Source organism: Sphaeramia orbicularis, chromosome 1 (assembly GCF_902148855.1).
Source record: "Sphaeramia orbicularis chromosome 1, fSphaOr1.1, whole genome shotgun sequence".
NCBI lineage: Eukaryota > Metazoa > Chordata > Actinopteri > Kurtiformes > Apogonidae > Sphaeramia > Sphaeramia orbicularis.
The window spans coordinates 7,784,094-7,805,064 of NC_043957.1; the positions used below are offsets into that span (position 1 = coordinate 7,784,094).

Sequence of the window (20,971 nt, forward strand, 5' to 3'; positions counted from 1 at the left end):
TTTGTGCAAAGCGTCATGTTTCTGTCAAACACTGCTGTTCAACCAGGGGATGGGCAGACACCTCCCATCATGCACTGGGTTCATGCAGCCACTTGAGAGCAAAAAAAAAACTCATCTGGAATGGAAACACTTGTGTAAAAATCCAACTTCCTGTCACCAGCGTTTCAAAATAAAAGTGTGCTACATTACAAAATGGAAAAAAATAACAATGTAGACTTATTTATGCACATTACGTTTAACATTAGTATAGAACATGTTGTCTTATATATTCCAATTATAGCGTAAACTGTAATAAGAACATTTGTACCTGTTTCTTGTCATACAGTCGTTTCCTGTGGAACCTGAAGGGTTCTGTCACCCGTTGGGCCTTTAATTGTTCTAACACAGGGGTTTCAGATTGACTTTTTTACCCAGCCCTATTAGGCAGCTATGCTAACGAGGCTAACGACGTGTTGTTCTTCAACCCTGCTGCTGTCATCATGTGGAATCTGCTTCAGGTTCTGGTCTCAGTAGATCAGTGCAGGTCAGACCTGGACTCAACTGGTTCATTTTGGGATATTTTTATGTAAATCACCAACAAAAACTGTCCACTCCCCTTTCCTCCGAACCTTTCCTGGATCATGGATAATTTCACTAATTTCCACAAGTTAACAGTGGAATCTGTGACGTTTACGATTGGAGTTGGTTCTGTTGGAGGCGGTGTGGGTTCTGTTGGAGCCAGTGTGGGTTCTGGTTCTGTTGGGGCTGGTTCTGGTTCTGTTGGAGCTAGTGTGGGTTCTATTGGAGCCGGTGTGGGTTCTGGTTCTGTTGGAGCCAGTGTGGGTTCTGTTGGAGCTGGTGTTGGTTCTGGTTCTGTTGGAGCCAGTGTGGGTTCTGGTTCTGTTGGGGCTGGTTCTGGTTCGGTTGGAGCTAGTGTGGGTTCTGTTGGAGCCGGTGTGGGTTCTGGTTCTGTTGGAGCCAGTGTGGGTTTTGTTGGAGCTGGTGTTGGTTCTGGTTCTGTTGGAGCCGGTGTGGGTTCTTTTGGAGCATCCTGTGGAACCACTTACTCATTGAATTCAAGCCCTTCTGTTCCAGTGGACCAGCGTTGGAAAACTGCTCTAATATGAAGATGGATGCACTAATGTGGATTTATTGGTTAATTTTGGGAGTGTGGCTGAATGTCACACTGCACAGTCCCTGTAATTACAACCCCAGTGTTCAGAGTGGGGGGGTGGGGGGCTGGGGGGCTGGGGGGGGCTCTGCTGTAACCCCATCTTCGGAATATTTGGCATTAATTTGATCTCAAACAGTATTCTGTAGTGTCTCACCTCAAACACTAACTGGAGTTCCTCACATATGTTCTGTATCCCCCCCCACACACACAGGCTCCATTGGCTCAGAGCTGACCACCACCAACGTCAGTGTGTTCATCACCTCGGATGCAGGAAACACATGGAGACAGGTGAGGCACTGAAACGTCTTCATCATGTGACTGTTTTCACACTGAACCAGGGCTGTCAAACATGTGGTCTGTGGGTCCAAAGCGGTGCAGGCCTCCCTCACAGGTTTACTCACAGGTTTACTCTCAGGTTTACTCACAGACTTATCGCCGTAGTAACAAATGTCAGTCTCCGTGTGTATGTGTACATATGTGTGTGTATGTGTACATAATAAAGGCTCATTAGTGGTCCACGTGGATCCTCATGCCCCTCTGTTCTGCTCCTGCAGACAGAATCATGTCAGCTGATGTTTACCTTCATCCTTTGAATGCACACAGTAGACACAGGTTAACATAGATGATCCAATAAACCTGTCATTTAATTCAGTCTGTGTTTAAAGCTCTGACCTGTGTTTAGTATTAGACAGGTTTAGGGTTAAATATGGAAACAACCAAAAATAAGTATTAGACATGTTTAGGATGAAATATGACAATGGAAAATAATGAAGTTATATCTGAGAATTGGACTGATGTGTGTGTGTGTGTGTGTGTGTGTGTGTGCGTGTGTGTGTGTGTGTGTTGCAGATCTTCAATGAGGAGTATGCGGTTCTGTTTCTGGATCAGGGCGGAGCCTTAGTGTCCATCCGACACACTCCACTGTCCATCCGACACCTGTGGTGAGTTACCATGACAACCACGGCGTCCACGTCCCTCTGAGTCAAACCAGCCAGATGAGTTAGTACAAGGGAGGGGGGTGTGGTGGGAGGAGTGGGGAAGGGAGGGGGCGGCGGGAGGAGCAGGGGAACGTTCTGGTTTGATGGTCATCATTTCCTCTGTGTGTGTGTGTGTGTGTGTGTGTGTGTGTGTGTGTGTGTGTGTGTGTTATTGTGTCTGTGTGTGTGTGTAGCTGTAATGAGTGTGTTGTGTGTACAGACGTCTGTGTTGAATATAAAATATCAAATCAACTTGTTAGACGACTCTGAGGGTCATTATCCTGTGCACACAGTCAGGGGATTAGCGCCCCCCCAAACCCCCTGAACCAACTGTTTACCTGTTTCCTCAGGTTGACCCCCCCACCCCCCCCACTGTTTCCCTGTTTCCTCAGGTTGAGCTTCGATGAAGGTCGTCAGTGGAACAAATTCAGCTTCACCAACACACCTCTGTTTGTGGACGGAGTCCTGGGGGAGCCGGGGGAGGAGACGCTCATTATGACGTGAGTGAGAACCAGCACAAAGTACTGCCAGAGTACTACTGAAGTACTACTGAAGTACTGCCAGAGTACTACAAAAGTACTACCAAAGTACTACCAATGAACTACCAGTGTACTACCAGAGTACTACCAGAGTATTACCTGAGTACTGTCAGAGTACTACCAGAGTACTACCAAAGAACTACCAAAGTACTGCCAAAGTACTACCAGAGTACTGCCAGTGTACTACCAAAGAACTACCAGAGTACTACCAAAGTATTGTCAGAGTACTACCAGAGTACTGCCAGAGTACTACCAAAGAACTACCAAACAGCTGTGTGGTGTGTGTTTGTTACTGCTGAGCTTTACCCCAGGCTTTGCTGTTCTCTGTCTGTGCTGTTCTCTGTCTGTGCTGTTCTACATCTGTGCTGTTCTGTGTTTTGCTGTTCTATGTCTTGCTGTTCTATGTCCTGCTCCGTTTAGGATGGCTGTTTTGGATGAATCTTAAAGGGTTCTCTGAGGTTCTACCCACCGTCAGACCTGCCTGGGTGTAGGTTCTGATCACAGCAGATCTATGCTGTGGCAGCAGTGACAGTCTGACGGTCCATTTGAAGAACATGAAGGAAAACGATCAAAAAAAAAAAAAAAAAAAAATAGACCAGAAAGTTTGGATGTAAAAAGTTGGAAGTGCTTTAATAAGTGTGAACATTAGTGAGTAGTTCAGAGTGTCCTCAGAAAATCCGATTTCTGATCATTCCTTCACATGTATTATTCCAGCAGCCCAGAGCTGAGTACGTGCAGAACGGAGACCACGTTCCAAAGGGTTCCACCGACTCCACATCAATGTTTCAGAACACCTGTCATCTGTGACAGACTGCAGTCATTAATGCATGAAAGGGCTCATTCTGCCCAGGAGCCCATGAGCAGGGCACCTCGCAGACACTGTTAGTTCACATCATGCACTGTTCCCTCCTCATTTGTCCTCATTTGTCCAGTAAACCCGTCATGCCTCGGCACCTCCACATCTAAATGATGGTGTGATTGTGATAAATCCGCTGGGGGGCCGGGGTCACTGCAGACAAACACTCTGCTGGAGGGGCGGGGTCACTGCACACAAACACTCTGCTGGGGGGGCGGGGTCACTGCACACAAACACACTCCCTCAATTTAGCCGCAGATGGAATATTTATTTAAAGCTTGTGTATTCAGAGGAACACGGAACGCTGATCATGTGGTTAAAGTGGACGGGTTTAGTACATCTACATCTGCTGGAACCACCCACTAATGGAACAGAACCAGAGCCTCCCACGGGTACCAGGACCCCACCAGGTCTAACAGCTGAACGGGTTCCACTGGTACCAGGACCTCAGCAGGTCTCTGTTGGACTGTGCTGGACTGTGTAGGTCTCTGTTGGACTGTGTTGGACTGTGTTTTCTTTCTATAACATGCGTCTGTGTCTGTTTTCCAGGATCTTCGGACACGTCAGTCATCGCTCCGAGTGGCAGTTGGTGAAAATAGACTTTAGGTCCATCTTCAACCGCAGATGTACGGAGGAGGATTATCAGACCTGGCACCTCCACAACCAGGTAGGAGATATACACACAAATATATGTACAAATATATGCACCAATATATGTACTCACCTATATATACAAATATATGCACAAATATACACTCAAATATACACACAAATATATGTACAAATATATGTGCAGAGGCGGATTATCAGACCTGGCACCTCCACAACCAGGTGGGAGATATACACGCAAATATATGCACAAATATATGGACAAATTATACGTACAAATATAGGGACAAATATACACTCACATATGCGTACAAATATATGGACAAATATACACTCATATATACGTAGAAATATATGTACAAATATATGTACAAATATACACTCACATATACGCACAAATATATCGACAAATATACACCCACATATACGCACAAATATATGGACAAATATACACTCACATATACATAGAAGTATATGTACAAATATACACTCACATATACGTACAAGTATATGTACAAATATACACTCAGATGTATGCACAAATATATGTACAAATATACACTCACATATACATACAAACATACGTACAAATATACACTCACATATACGCACAAATATGTGGAGAAATATACATGATACATATGGAACTTATAGAACATGTAGAACTTCTAGAACATACAGAGTTCCTCCTGCTGGAATGGAGGCAGGTCCCAGAGGAGTGAGTGTGTGTGTGTGTGTGTGTGTGTGTGTGTGTGTATCTATATCTATCTATCTATCTATAGATAGATATATAGATATATATAGATATATAGATATATATGTGGTTTTAATCCACCAGTTTGAGGACCTGTCATGCTGGTTCAAGTGTCTCCCTGCTGCCCCCTACTGTCCACTGTGGCTCTATTCCTGGGGGGTGGATGCAGAGGTACAGGCTGGTACCGTTTCGTCTCCAATCTGATTTCTCTTCCCACACAGACTCTGGTCTAAAAATGGACCGGGCTGGGCCCACTCCAGCGCCACTGCCTGATTTATATTCCACAGCGCTGTAATAAAAAACTGTAAAACACAACTCCGGCTGCACATTGTGCACCGTGACACCGGCATCAGAGGAACAGTTGTGAACAGAGTTTATGCAGAAATGAGGCAGTGGTGCCTGTGAAACGGTGTCCATTCTTTGTGTCCCCTGGGTTCCACGGCAGTTCCTCCACTCATTTACTGGGTTCTACAGCAGCTCCTCCACTCATTTACTGGGTTCTACAGCAGCTCCTCCACTCATTTACTGGGTTCTACAGCAGTTCCTTCACTCATTTACTGGGTTCTACAGCAGCTCCTCCACTCATTTACTGGGTTCTACAGCAGTTCCTTCACTCATTTACTGGGTTCTACAGCAGTTCCTTCACTCATTTACCTGGGTTCTACAGTAGTTCCTCCACTCATTTACTGGGTTCTACAGCAGTTCCTTCACTTCATTTACTGGGTTCTACAGCAGCTCCTCCACTCATTTACTGGGTTCTACAGCAGCTCCTTCACTCATTTACTGGGTTCTACAGCAGCTCCTCCACTCATTTACTGGTTTCTACAGCAGTTCCTTCACTCATTTACTGGGTTCTACAGCAGCTCCTCCACTCATTTACTGGGTTCTACAGCAGCTCCTTCACTCATTTACTGGGTTCTACAGCAGCTCCTCCACTCATTTACTGGTTTCTACAGCAGTTCCTTCACTCATTTACTGGTGTTCTACAGCAGCTCCTTTACTCATTTTCTGGGTTCTTCTGTGTGTTCCACAGGGGAACCGTGTCTCATGGGAGTCAAAAGAATCTATCGCAAACTGAAGCCTACGTCCAGGTGCGTTATGGGAAAGTCCTACTCTGTCTCCATGACGACGGGACCCTGTGAATGCACAGAGGCCGACTTCGAATGGTACGTGTTCTGCAAAGATTTATGTCTGATGTCATTAGTTTGACCAACACGGACATGGTACAGGAAGTCACATGACTGTAAATGGACCAGAGTTAGAATAATGGATACTTTAGAGTAGAGTAGAGTATATTAGAGTAGAGTAGATTTGAGTAGATTAGAGTAGATTAGATTAGATTAGATTAAAGTAGAATATATTAGAGTAGAGTGGAGTAGAGTAGAGTAGAGTAGATTACATTAGATTAGAGTAGATTAGAGTGGAGTATATTAGATTAGATTAAAGTAGAGTAGATTAGATTAAAGTAGAGTATATTAGAGTAGAGTAGATTAGATTAGATTAAATTAGAGTAGATTAGATTAGAGTAGAATAGAGTAGGGTAGACTAGAGTAGTGTACAACATATTAGAGTAGAGTATATTAGATTAGTGTAGAGCAGAGTATATTAGATTCGAGTATATTAGATTAGATTCGAGTAGAGTAGATTAGAGTTGAGTAGAGTATATTAGATTAGAGTAGAGTAGATTACAGTAGAGTATATTAGATTAGAGTATATTAGAGTACAGTATAATAGATTAGAGTATATTAGATTAGAGTAGAGTATATTAGATTAGAGTAGAGTAGAGTAGAGTAGAGTAGAGTAAATAGACCTTGAGTGATCTTCTGGGCAGACACTGTGGAAGTTCAGGTTCCAGTATCAGCCAAACACTGACTGTACATGTAGAAGAAATATGACAGGAACAATAACTATAAAAACAGGTCCACTGCAGGTGTCTGTCAGTGGTTCAGACTGGTCCAGACTGGTTCAGACTGGTCCACTGCAGGTGTCTGTCAGTGGTTCAGACTGGTCCAGACTGGTTCAGACTGGTCCACTGCAGGTGTCTGTCAGTGGTTCAGACTGGTCCAGACTGGTCCACTGCAGGTGTCTGTCAGTGGTTCAGACTGGTTCAGACTGGTCCACTGCAGGTTTTCACCGGTGCTTCAGAGCCGTGGTGGTCTCAGTGGCCAGTCCCTCTGTCGGATCCAGCTGTCGTTCCAGACTACGCCGACCCACATGCACTAGACCCGCTCCCTTTGAGTTATCAGCACGATTCATATTAGCATATTTGTATGTTTTTGTGGTCTCCTGAGTGGAGGAGCTCTTGGAATTAGCACCGTCAACCATAAATCACTGAGCCTAATAGCTTTCATTAACTATCACAACAGTTGTGCATCTGTGTGCATGTCGCATTAATTGGGCCAATTTGTCCCTATCATTTGGGAACACAGCGCTGCTCTGCCTTTTCATTTGTAGGACAAACAACTGTGTGTGATGTATTTAAAAGGCAGCAGAGAAGAACCGTGCAGATTACCAGGAAGCTTTGGGATGTTGTTTTCCACCAGTTCAGTATCCAGTGTGTTGAAAACCCAAACCAGGGTTTTTCCTGCTCACAGTGAATGTTCTCTTATCTTTGGATTGATTTGTCTGTGAACACCATCAGTCATTTTTTAAGCAGACATCACTGAAATCATGTTCATCTCATTTAACCCACTCTAACCCACCATAACCCACCATAACCCACTCTAACCCACCATAAACCACTCTAACCCACTCTAACCCACCATAACCCACTATAAACCCACTATAGCCCACTCTAACCCACTATAACCCACCATAACCCACTGTAACCCACCATAAACCACTCTAACCCACCATAAACCACTCTAACCCACTCTAACCCACCATAACCCACTATAACCCACTATAGCCCACTCTAACCCACTATAACCCACCATAACCCACTGTAACCCACTATAACCCACTGTAACCCACTATAACCCACCATAACCCACTATAACCACTATAGCCCACTCTAACCCACTATAACCCACTCTAACCCACTCTAACCCACTATAACCCACTGTAACCCACTCTAACCCACTGTAACCCCTCTAACCCACCATAACCCCTATAACCCACTATAGCCCACTCTAACCCACTCTAACCCACTATAACCCACTCTAACCCACTATAACCCACTCTAACCCACTATAACCCACCATAACCCACTATAACCCACTATAACCCACCATAACCCACTCTAACCCACTATAAGCGTCTGCCAAATGCATAACATAACCCACTCTAACCCCCGTAACCCACTTAACCCCTATAACCACCATAACCCCTATAATCCACTCTAACCTACCATAAACCCCCTCTAACCCACTCTAACCCACCATAACCCGCTCTAACCCACTATAACCCACCATAACCCACTCTAACCGACTATAACCCACATAACCCACTAGAACCCACTCTAGACCCACCATAACCCATGCTAACTCTCTTAACCCACCATAACTCATTCTAACCCCCCATAACTCACTATAGCCCACTCTAACCCAATCTAACCCACTATAACCATCAACACACCTCAACCCACCATAACCCATGCTAACTCTCTTTAACCCACCATAACTCATTCTAACCCACCATAACCCACTATAGCCCACTCTAACCACTATAACCCACTCTAACCCACTATAACCCACCATAAACCCACTATAACCCACTCAAACCCCCCAACCCCCCAGTCCTAAGTCCAGTCCATCCACACTTACCTGTTTCCATGGGAACGTCCCATCCCATCCTCTCTAACCCCATGTGGGTTCAATGTGACCTGATGTGAAGTGTTGGGGTCAAGGTTAAGTCCTGTTTTCTTTGTTCTTCTGGTCGGATCCTTCCAGTGACTACGGTTACGAGAGGCGGAGCAACGGCAGATGTAGCCATGCCTTCTGGTTCCATCCGTCGTCCATGTCCAGGAGCTGCACCACAGGGATGACGTTCCTGAACAGCACCGGGTAAACACCAGAATAAGGACCATCACCAACAGCCCAGAGTCAGGAGCCAGGTCCACAGGGACCACCAGGAGTAGGAGGAACCAACAGAAAGAGTAGGAACCAGCGGAAAGAGTAGGAACCAGCACAAAGAGTAGGAACCAGCACCAAAGAGTAGGAACCAGCACAAAGAGTAGGAACCAGAGTAGGAACCAGCACAAAGAGGAGGAACCAGAGTAGGAACCAACACAAAGAGTAGGAACCAAAAGAAAGAGTAGGAACTGGCAACAAGTAAGAACCAGAGTAGGAACCAGCAGAAAGACTAGGAACCAGAGTAGGAACCAGCAGAAAGAGTAGGAACCAGAGGAGGAACTGGCAGAAAGAGGAGGAACCAGAGGAGGAACCAGCAGAAAGAGGAGGGAACCAGAGTAGGAACCAGCAGGAAGAGTAGGAACCAGCAGAAAGAGGGGGAACCAGAGTAGGAACCAGCAGAACCATGTCCTTATATGAGCTCCAGAACAGCTGATGAAGGGTCTGTTAACACAGAGCCTTTAAGTGTCAGCACTAGGGTCAGTCAGTATCAGCAAAAGAAGTGGAAATGCTCATATTTGGACATTTCATGATCAGCTGCTGCATGGACCTTCAGCTGGTTGGGGAAGTGGGCTAAGATGAATGCAAAGCCCCCCCAATAATCAGAATACTCCTCAGGCCCCTCCCAGTCCACTCATCCTAGACCTCAGTCCCTACAGGTCAGTCCTAAGGCCACAGGAAATATGGGCATGGCTATTTCATCAGAGCCAATCAGATGTCCTCATTGTCCTGTTCCAATCAGCAGTAAGGACACTGTTCCATGAACTCATTGTCCTCTTGCGTCCACAGTACTGTGCTCATATATGGAGTATACGCCTCCCCCGTCCTGGACCCAGATAGGCCCATGTGTGATGGTTCTGTCCACAGTACTGTGTCCACAGGGGGACAGGGGTACCAGTCTACAGAGACAGAACCAGGGACACTGATTGGACCGAGGGACAGAGACACAGGACAAAGGTAGTCCAACAGGACTGGGGACAGACACATGTCCTATAGTCCTCTTTTCCACAAGTTCAAAACCAAAAGTAAATGAAGTTTTTCCGGATGAAATGGGCTGATACTAAGTGTCACTGTCCAACTGTGGTCCATGTTTGTGTTTATGGTTTACACCCACATGTCCACAGGTAGACACCCCCCCCACCCCTCTCACTCACTCTCTTCATACATGTCATATGTGAAGGATCAGACTCATGTTCCTCAGATGGAGGATCAGGACATGGAGGACATCTGCACAAGCATGGGCACTGCTCTGTGATTCAGTTGTTTGTTCACCTGCACCCACCCGTCACCCCCCCCACCCCCCCACAGCTAACACTAATCCAGGAGTAGGAGCCACATAGTGACGGTCCCTATCAGGCTCTGTTCACAGCAGGTCTAATGCATTATTCAGATTTATGCTGAAATCAGATTTGTGTGTTTGTTCATTTTCCGCATTAACCCTTTAAATCTGAACCATTAAATCAGTGATAGAAAATTCCAGTTCTTTGAAACTGGAGCCTTTATTGGTCCGTCTGAACAACCGCATTTTTTTTTTTTTTTTTTTTTAAATATCAGTTTCCATGTATGAGTTTTCAGTTTTGTATCATACCTGATCCATCAGGTCTCAATGTTCAAATATTATTATTTTTAAACAAACAAACCATAATCTAACACAAACATGTCTAATAATGATTAATTTCTTTTCTAAATGCATACAGTTCTTCCTCCTTCCTCATTAATGACAGTCTATAGTGTCACTGGAAAGGCCTCTGGTGAATGAACTCCTCCCCCTGGTGGATTATCTGAGTATTACATGGATCTAATTGAATACATCAGTTTTAAAGAATAAAAAATATTACACTGATCATGGAGAGGGCTTCAAAACTCATGGATCAAATATGATACGTTTGGTGTTAAAGGCTGAAGTGTCTTCTATCAGTTTGAGTCTGAACTGAATGTGACCCTGAAGTGACCCACATGCACTAAAGAGGTCCTGATGGAATATGAGACCACACAGACACACAGTGTTTACAGAAGGAATATGGTTTTCCTCCGCTCCGACCAACAACTGGGACGTTTGTCGCATTTCAATGACGTAAAGGTCGGATAAATGCGACCTGGACGTTCAGACTGAGTACATTGGAAAATATCAGATCTGGATCAGATTAGGACCACATAATGAAAGTGGTCTGGTCAGATTTAGGACCACATATAATGGTCTGGGTCAGAGTTAGGACCACATATGACAGTGGTCTGGGTCAGATTTAGGACCACATATGAAAGTTGTCCGGGTCATTTAAGACCACATATGAAAGTGATCCGGGTCAGATTTAGGACCACATATGACAGTGGTCTGGGTCAGATTAGTGCTGTTCAGACTGTGTGTACCAGATCAAATCCAGGTCACATATGGACACATGTAGGTTTTGTGGAGCGTCTGTTCTCCTTCTGCAGATGTTGTCTCAGTCCAGATGTATGAACCATAGAAGTGTTGTTCACCTCAGTCTGGTGTGTGTTGTGTTTTGTGTGTTTCCATGTGTCAGTTACCGTAAAGTGGTGTCTAATAACTGCACGGCTGGAGTCAGTACTGAGTACACAGCCCGGAGGCAGCAGTGTCCCAGTCAGGCCCCCAGAGGCCTCCACCTGGTCACCAGTGAGGGCACCCTGACCGCACGCTGGGACTGAACGGCACCTTCCTGGTGTTCTGGAGGAGGTACGACTGCACATGCACCACACACAGGCCTTCAACTGCACTTCAACAGCATTTCAACAGCATTTCAACATGCACACATAGACACAGCAGAAGATCTGATCAACCATAGAGACAACACACAGTCTGGGTCTGAAGAGGCCAGGACCTGGGCCTGGTCCTGGGCCTGGGCCTGGGCCTGGGCCTTGGCCTGGTCGTGGTCCTGCTCCTGGGCCTTGGTCTGGTCCTGCTCCTGGCCTTGGCCTGGTCCTGCTCCTGGGCCTGGGCCTTGGCCTGGTCCTGCTCCTGGGCCTTGGCCTGGGCTGGGCCTGGACCTGGGCCTGGGGCATGGTCCTGCTCCTGCTCCTGCTCCTGCGTCCTGCTCCTGCTCCTGCTCCTGGCTCCTGCTCCTGGGCCTTGGCCGGTCCTGTCCTGGCCTGTCTGGGTCATCAGTTTATTCAGGTTCAGATGAACTCATTTAATGGACATAGATCATTAGTGAACCAACCCCAGACCATAGCCCGGCCCCCTGGACAGTAGGCACTAGGCATGATGGGTAATCACACCATCCACATCTAGAGCAGGCTCCATCTGGACTCATCAGACCACATGACCCACATCCAACACAGTCCACTGTGTATGTTCTCTGTCTAATAGAAGCCTTTGTTTCCCAGTTAGCCTCACTGATTAGTGCTTAATTAATGTTAATTAGTGTTTATAGGGGTTAATTAGGTTAACCCAGGTGGGGACCAGGATGTTACCCGTGTTCTCATGCAGATGAATCCTACTATAATGGACGTTCTGTGTCCGGCGTGTGTTTTGTTCCGATGCGTGTCCCGCTGTCCGATGCGTGTATCAATGTTGCAGCACTGGAGGGCGTACGGGTGCAATGCTGCTGTTGCACCACGGGAGGGCGCTATTGTACAAAGGCACCATGCGTACAATGCCGCTAGTGAATTACTTGGCCTTTTGACACAAACCTGTTTCCAGCTGTAAACAACCAAACTGACAATTGTGATAATTAATACAATAGTAATTCAATCCATTTTCATCCCTAACACAAGAAACTAGAGACATAGAACTTTGTTTGAGGAGGTGAGTGAGTGGAATGTTCCAGAGGAGCTGCTCTGGGGTACGGTGCACTGAGTACTCACCTGTGTGCCGTTTCAGCTCCACTGCCCATCACCATCTGTCTCCTGGAGGAAAAGTCTTTTCTGTTCAGTCTGAGTGCAGCCACTGAATCTGTGAAGGCTGATAAAGAGGCCAAAGCCATGACTGGTCCCTCATAGTGTGTGTGTGTGTGTTGTGTGTGTGTGTGTGTGTGTGTGTGTGTGTGTGTGTGTACAATACGTGGTCACTGTGTGTTTTTACAGTTTGTATTCAGTATGTGTTTATTGTGTATTTTTTACAGTGTGTTCAGTATGTGTGTATGTATTTTTTTTTTTACAGTGTGTTCAGTATGTGTTTATTGTATAGTTTTTACAGTGTGTTTATTGTGTATTTTACAGTGTGTGTTCTGTATAAGTTTATTGCGTATTTTTTTACAGTGTGTGTTCAGTATGTGTTTATTGTGGTTTTTTTACAGTGTGTTCAGTATGTGTTTATTGCATATTTTTTACAGTGTGTGTTCAGTATGTGTTCATTGTGTATTTTTTACAGTGTGTTCAGATTGCGTTCATTGTGTATTTTTTACAGTATGTGTTTGTGTATTTTTAACAGTGCGTTCAGTGTGTGTTCAATGTGTATTTTTACAGTGTGTGTATTTTTTTAGTGTGTGTTCAGTATGTGCTTATTATGTATTTTTTACAGTGTGTTCAGTATGTGTTCGTTGTGTATTTTTTACTGTGTGTGTAAGTATGTGTTTTATTGTGTATTTTTACAGTGTGTTTAGTATGTGTTCATTGTATATTTTTTAGTGTGTTTAGTATGTGTTCATTGTGTGTTTTTTACAGTGTGTGTTCAGTATGTGTTTATTATGTATTTTTTACAGTGTGTTCAGTATGTGTTCATTGTATATTTTTTTACTGTGTTAAGTATGTGTTAATTGTGTATTTTTTACAGTGTGTGTTCATTGTGTATTTTTTTATAGTGTGTTAAGTATGTGTTCATTGTGTGTTTTTTACAGTGTGTGTGTTTTTATTCATTCATTTATTTATTTATATGTTCTGTTCAGGGGGGACGGCGCCAGGACCAGCATCACCCTGGACTTCGGCGACGGCCACGCCCTCACCTACTCCAACGTCAGCTCCATCGAGGACGCATCAAACACATCTACAAAGGCGGTGGGCATCTACAGGGTCAGCGCGTGGGGGAGAATGGCTGGGCTCGGAGGACCGCCACGGCTCTACCTCCACGTCATATGTGAGATGACATGTGACCTGCCTGTATTCAGATCAGAGTCATGTGAACCTGCCTGTATCAGGTGTTTCTGTTCTAACGGGTCTGGGCTCCAAAACAATAAGCACTAAGGCAGAATAGAGTTTTATATTCTGGGATAGATATCAGTGCATTGGTTAGTTTGGTTTTGGCTTATCAAAAAAGAGTAAAAAAGATCAAAACAATCAACAAAATGAACAAAATAATCAAAAAATGAGTAAAAAAAAAAAAAAAAAAGACAAAAAAACAACAAAGGCACAAAATAATAAAAAAAAACTTACAAAATAATCAACAAAATGAAGAACCTAATCAAAGAAAATAAGTAAGAAAAACCAAAACAATCAACAAAATGAACAAAATAATCCAAAAAAACGAGTAAAAAAGACCAAAATAATCAACAAAAGGAACAAAATCAAAAATGAGTAAAAAAAAAGACCAAAACAATCAACAAAATGAATAAATAATCAAAAAATGAGTAGTAAAGACCAAAATAATCAACAAAATGAACAAAATAATCAAAAATGAGTAAAAAAAGACCAAAATAATCAAGAAAAGGAACAAAATAATCAAAAAATGAGTAAAAAAAGACCAAAACAATCAGCAAAATGAATAAAATAATCAAAAAAACTCCATGGGTTTATGATTTTTTTAAAAATTCAATTTCATTCAGTTTGTGGCTTATTTTGTTCATGTTTCTTATTATTTTTGTACATTTTTATTCATTTGGTTATTTCACTGACTTCTTTTTTTGACTGTTCATTTTCTTGCTTTTCTTCTTTGTTGCTTAATTTCAATCATTGGCTTATTTTGTTCATGTTTCTTATTATTTTTGTAAATTTTTTATTCACTGTGTTCTTTCTTTAATTTTTTTGGACTGTTTCATTTCTTGTTTTTTTTTTACATAATTTCAATCATTGTTTGGCTTATTTGTTAATGTTTCCTATTTTTTGTACATTTTTATTCGTGTTCATTTCTTTCATTTTTTTAACTGTTCATTTTCTTGCTTCTTTTTTTTTCTTGTTTTTTTTTTTTTTTACTTAATTTCAATCATTGTTTGGCTTATTTTTTCATGTTATTTATTTTGTACACTTTTTAAATTTATTTCCTATTTAATAATGAAATATTGGTGTTCATCTCATATCCTCCTGAACAGGACATCTTCTAGCTGTAGACATGATGTGTCCACATATTTTTGTCTACATAGTTGATAAACATCTGTATTTCTGTAATATTTGTATTTTGTATCATATTTCTGTGGTACTGGGGTGAGTGTATGCTTCATGGCCTTTCAGCCTATGCCCCCCCCCCCCCCCCAGTGTATTCAGGGGTGACAGATGTAGCTGAGCTGACTTATTGATCAGGGAGCTCCGTGCGCCCCCTCCAATCTGTCAATCGTATGTGCCGGGCGTACAAATAGAGTCCCAGCATTCTCAGGAGTCGCACCGATGAAAAATCAGCCACAGATGGCGCCACCCGCCCCCGAGCAGCAGAGGAGTCTGAGCAAACTACAACAAACTACCTCTAAACTCACTGAGTAACCTCCTTTAGTTTAGGGTGTGATTCTATGAAACGGCTGTTTTTCCTGTTTGTGCGCATGGTGTGGCGGTGCAGGGCTTCACTCTGTGTGTGTGTGTGTGTGTGTGTGTGTGTGCATGTGTGCGTGCGTGTGTGTGTGTGTGTCTAGGTCAGCTGGAGTATATCCATCTGTCGGCTCCCTTTGTGGCGCTCAGGAATAAGGAAGTGAACCTGACGGCGGTGCTGTGGCCCAGCCAAGTGGGAACGGTCACCTACATCTGGTGGATTGGAAATAACACCGAGGTACCGTACCCGCTCCTCTGTTACCCAACTGCCCCGGGGTAATTAACTACACCGCTCACTCCTCTGCCCCAAAATATACAAACCGTACTCTGTTTGACTATTTTTATTTTTATGCTCCCTGGTCGGCCTTTTTATTCAGCTTCGATAAGAAGCACAGGGATCGCTGACATTTCAGATCCATAGAGTAATTACTCACAGTCAGTGAAGTGTACACGTTCATTTTTACACTGAAGCAGATCAACACCATGTACATGTAGAATGGGTTCAATTTAACACTGAAGCAGATCAACACCATGTACATGTAGAGTGGGTTCAGGGTTAACCTAGGGTTAGGTTAGAGTTAACCTAGGTTAGAGTTAACCGAGGGTTAGGTTAGAGTTAACCTAGGGTTAGGGTAGAGTTAGCCTAACCTATAAAACTTCAAAATATGTGATGTAGAAATAATGTTTATTGAAGAACAGAATATTTGAATGTCTGTATTAGACTGAATTTCTCCTGTAAACATGTGTTTATGTCCACAGCTGTCTAATATTCATGTTTGTCCTTCTGTCCTTCATGGACATGTCTTTGTAATCCTTCGCTCTGTTTTAGTCTTGGTCTTCAGACCAGTCTGTCCAGTGTCTCTGAACATGTCCCCCAGTCCAGTCCTTCCAGTGTCTCTGTGCTCCTGCAGCTGTGGACTCTGTGTGTCTTCTTCATAGTCCTGGTGTATGTGTGCTAGTGCAGCTGCTCCACAGGACACAGTCTGTCTAATGCTCACAGGCAGGATTAGCATCTTATGGCTATTTGAAGAACAAATGAAGACATGAGTAATGACAGGAGCAGCAGCACCGCCGCTCAGTCCCAGGCCTCTGGACCGCAAAGAACAGCAGCAGGAGCTCCCCCCCCCCCCCCCCCCCCCTCCACAGCTTCACCTGTTTTTAATCTGTTTCCTTCTCCCCCACAGCCACTGATCACCCTAGAGGAAGTGTGTCCTGTACGTTCTCCAGGAAGGCGTCAATACGGTGACGGTGCAGGTGTCTGCAGGGAGCAGCATCATGCAGGACCGCAAGACCATCGCAGTCCACGGTGAGGACCACTGACACGTGGGTCCACAGGGGCCAAGGAGGTCCACAGGGGCCATGGGGGTCCACAGGGGTCTACTGGGGTCTACGGGGGTCCACAGGGGTCCATGAGAGTCTACTGGGGTCCACGGGAGTCTACTGGGGTCCATGGGGTCCACCGGGCAGTCCACGGAGGTCCAGGGGCGCCATGGAGGTCCACGGGAGTCTACTGGGGTCCATGGGGGCCATGGAGGTCCACAGGGGTCCACGGGGGTCTACTGGGGTCCATGGTGGTCCACGGGGGTCCACAGGGGTCCACGAGAGTCTACTGGGGTCCACGGGGGTCCACTGGGCGGTCCACTGGGCGGTCCACTGGGGTCCATGGGGGTCCACTGGGGTCCATGGGGGTCCACTGGGTGGTCCACGGAGGTCCACGGGGCCATGGAGGTCCACAGGAGTCGACTGGGGTCCACGGGGGCCATGGGGGTCCACGGGAGTCCACTGAGGTCCACAGGAGTCCATGGGTGTCTACTTAGGCCCACTGGGGTCCCCAGCTCCCAGTGGACCCCCCTGCAGTACCACTCACATGAATCTCCTGGTAAACCTGGCTATGTTCACCGCTGCAGGTCCAGTCTGTGACATGTGGGATTTAAATGTTCATGCTTTTCCATGAAGTGAACACACCTGAAAAAATCCGATTCAGAATATTTTACTAATCCCACAGGAAATGAACTACTGTTGAATTGCAACCTAAAACAAATTATATAATAATCCAACCTTGAATAACATTAGATGTGTTGATCCGTTCACCTGGACACCACAGGGTTTAGTTTGTATGTGGTATTCATCTTACTGCATCTTTTTTTTATCCTTTTCATCTTTTTTTATCCTCGAAAAGTCAAATCCTAAATGCAGTCACTTCATCAGCCGTTAACTGGACAGAACAGATGAGTTGACCTTTGACCTTTAACCTTTGACCTGTCTGACACCTTTGATCATGTGACGTCCAGTTAATGACATGTTTCATCTGAATCCTTGTTTAAAATGACGTCAATGAGACCAAAGTTGAAATAGCCTGCAGACATTCCTGGGTGGGATTGAATCCTCAGTTTGAGAGAAAGCGCTGAACTCTTCATCTTCATCTTCCTCTTCCTCTAATCAAAGACAAACAGGCAGAACCGTCTGATGCAGATTTTGTTTTCTCCCTGTAGAATATTTCAGATCTCATCTTCTCGCCTTTTCATCAAATCTGGACGAACACAACCCCGACGTTCCGGAATGGAGGCTGGACGTGAGCCGAGTCATCAAGAACTCCCTGATCCAGGTGATGAAGTGCTCACTCGTTTCCACGGCAATGGCTCTGTGTACTCTGTAAATACTGTCGGGGGGCGGGGCCTAAGACATGGATCCCACTGTTATGATGATAAATGAAGAGGCAGACGGAGACGGGGGGTGGAGTCGAAGATCACACACACACACATACAAACTCACACGCACACACGGGGGGGGAGTCAGGGTATGACAGATACCACAGTGATGACGGTTACCATGGTGATGACGCCGAACACGAGTGACGGTAACTACGGTGACTACACTGAATATGAGTGATGGTTACCATGGTGATGACGGTTACCGTAGTGATGACGCTGAATATGAGTGACTGTTACCATGGTGATGACGCTGAATATGAGGGATTGTTACCATGGTGATGACACTGAATATGAGTGACAGTTACCATGGTGACGACGCTGAATATGAGTGACGGTTACCATGGTGATGATGCTGAATATGAGTGACAGTTACCATGGTGATGACGGTAACCATGGTGATGACGGTTACCACGGTGATGACACTGAATATGAGTGACTGTTAACCATGGTGATGACGCTGAATATGAGTGATGGTTATCATGGTGATGATGGTTACCACGGTGATGACACTGAATATGAGTGACAGTTACCACAGTGAGGACAGTTACCATGGTGATGATGCTGAATATGAGTGATGGTTACCGTGGTGATGACGCTGAATATGAGTGACTGTTACCGCGGTGATGACACTGAACCCAAAGGACAGAACAAACGTCTACTAAACATCGGCGTGTGTCCAACATATGGCCCATGGTCCAAAACTGACCTCACTGAGTCCAGTCCAGCCCATAAAACCCAAACATTAGATATGAACCAACGGTATCAGACTCATGTTAGCTCAGGTTCCACATTCGGATCAGTCGGATCTAAAGTGGATCAGAACCAGAACGATAAGAACACCAGAACCTGTAAATAGTGACAAACCCACTCATTAGTTTTAATTTAGTTGTAACTAAACTGTCCTTTAACAACTGCCGAAACAGAAACAGATGGAATTGGACTGATGTTCTGTCTGTTCTGAAACGTTTGCTGTATTTGTAGATCCAATACTGACTTTAATAAGTCAATTATCATGTTCATATTTGTTCATATGGGGCAGCCATGGCTCAGATGGTAGAGCAGGTCATCCAGTAACCGAAGGGTTGGCGGTTTGAATCCCGCTCTGTCCTAGTTGGTCAGTTGTGTCCTTGGGCAAGACACTTCACCCTCCTTGCCTCCAGTGCCACTCACACTGGTGTATGAATGCATGTGAATGTTTGGTGGTGGTCAGAGGGGCTGTTGGCGCGAATTGGCAGCCACGCTTATGTCAGTCTGCCCCAGGACAGCTGTGGCTACATATGTAGTTTACCACCACCAGAGGGAGAATGTGGGAGCAAATGAATAATGGGTCAATGATGTAAGCGCTTTGAATGACCAAAAAGCGCTATATAAATCTAATCTGTTATTATTATATTATTATTATTATTATTATATTATTATTCAGGTGTTTCAGATTTTTAGTGAAAGGATCATTTTTAAATGTAAATATTTTCTGTTTTTCACTAAGACAAAGATAACTATTTGTAGTTGTCATTTGTAGGTTTTTATGACAGTATTTTTCTGGTTCAGCTGAAATTAAACTAATATGTTCAGTGTCATTTTTCATCCATGGTCCAGATTGGACCCTTAGGCAGGCCAGGTTTAGCCCGTGGTCCAGATGTTTACCACCCCTGTCTACATTGTGTTGACCTTCAGGGATGATGATGGTGATGATGATGGTGATGATGATTAAGGCTGTGTATCAGCAAGAATCTGGCAATACGATACAAATTACAATTCTAGGAACACGATACAATATATCACGATATATCATGATACTGTTAAAAAGGCAATTTTTTGTTTTTTTTGTTTTTTTAAATGATTATTTTCTTGAAGAATTGAATTACACCAGAAATCTGCACGAATACTAAACACATTTTTATTTGATCCCAACAGGATCTAATGCTATATCACCAAATGTTCCTGTGTTAAAACTGAAATTCTGTTTTACAGATATTACAGTTTAAGATCCTGTTCAAATGTTCATATTCTATTAGTTCAAAACAAACATCAGAACATTATTTTAGTTCAATCCCAACAAAGGAAGTAATATTATTTAATGAGTGTGAAATAATAATAAATAAAATATAAGCAAAAAAACAAAAATGAACCTCCACAATATCTGCATTTGAATAAATACCTAAAAATATCGATACAGTACTTTTTAATATCAATAGTATTGTGAAATGAAATATCGCAATATATTGCAGAACTGATATTTTCTTACAGCCCTAATGATGATGATGATGAAGAAGACCTGTCAGATATAAACCACACATGTCGGTTCAGGTGCACAGTAACACTCCTGTAAAGCCGTCAGAGCCTTGCATCATATTTTCACACTTTTTTGATCCTGTGGAATCCAAACTGATGCCAAAAATACACCCAGCTGTGCAGCTGAGCGCGTCTGTTTGGGTATTTGTTATTGACAAGCCGACCCTGGGAGGCAGATGATGGCAAAATGTAAAAAGATGAAAATATGACACGATAGATGCAAACATTGACATTCAGAGCAGGAAAACAGGACGAGCTCTGAAAAATCCACAGAGGAGGAGGAGGAGGAGAAGGAGTAGGAGGAAAAGGAAAAGGAGGAGGACAAGGAGCGGGGGGGGGGGCAGGAGGAGGAAGAAGAGGAGGAAAAGGAAGAGGAGAAGGAGGAG

At 44.2% G+C, this 20,971-nt stretch overlaps 1 protein-coding gene across 1 annotated transcript in view; it reads left to right on the plus strand.

The window, feature by feature from the left end:
• The window catches only part of LOC115429863 (VPS10 domain-containing receptor SorCS1-like), a 64,434-nt gene that overhangs the window by 33,204 nt on the left and 10,259 nt on the right, over nucleotides 1–20,971 (plus strand). The window contains 14 exon segments of the mRNA XM_030149652.1: nucleotides 1,365–1,441; nucleotides 2,003–2,094; nucleotides 2,523–2,630; nucleotides 4,075–4,191; nucleotides 5,920–6,054; nucleotides 8,779–8,892; nucleotides 11,481–11,605; nucleotides 11,608–11,650; nucleotides 13,800–13,987; nucleotides 15,687–15,820; nucleotides 16,767–16,779; nucleotides 16,782–16,805; nucleotides 16,808–16,888; nucleotides 18,075–18,187. Coding sequence (XP_030005512.1) covers nucleotides 1,365–1,441; nucleotides 2,003–2,094; nucleotides 2,523–2,630; nucleotides 4,075–4,191; nucleotides 5,920–6,054; nucleotides 8,779–8,892; nucleotides 11,481–11,605; nucleotides 11,608–11,650; nucleotides 13,800–13,987; nucleotides 15,687–15,820; nucleotides 16,767–16,779; nucleotides 16,782–16,805; nucleotides 16,808–16,888; nucleotides 18,075–18,187 — 1,364 coding nt within the window.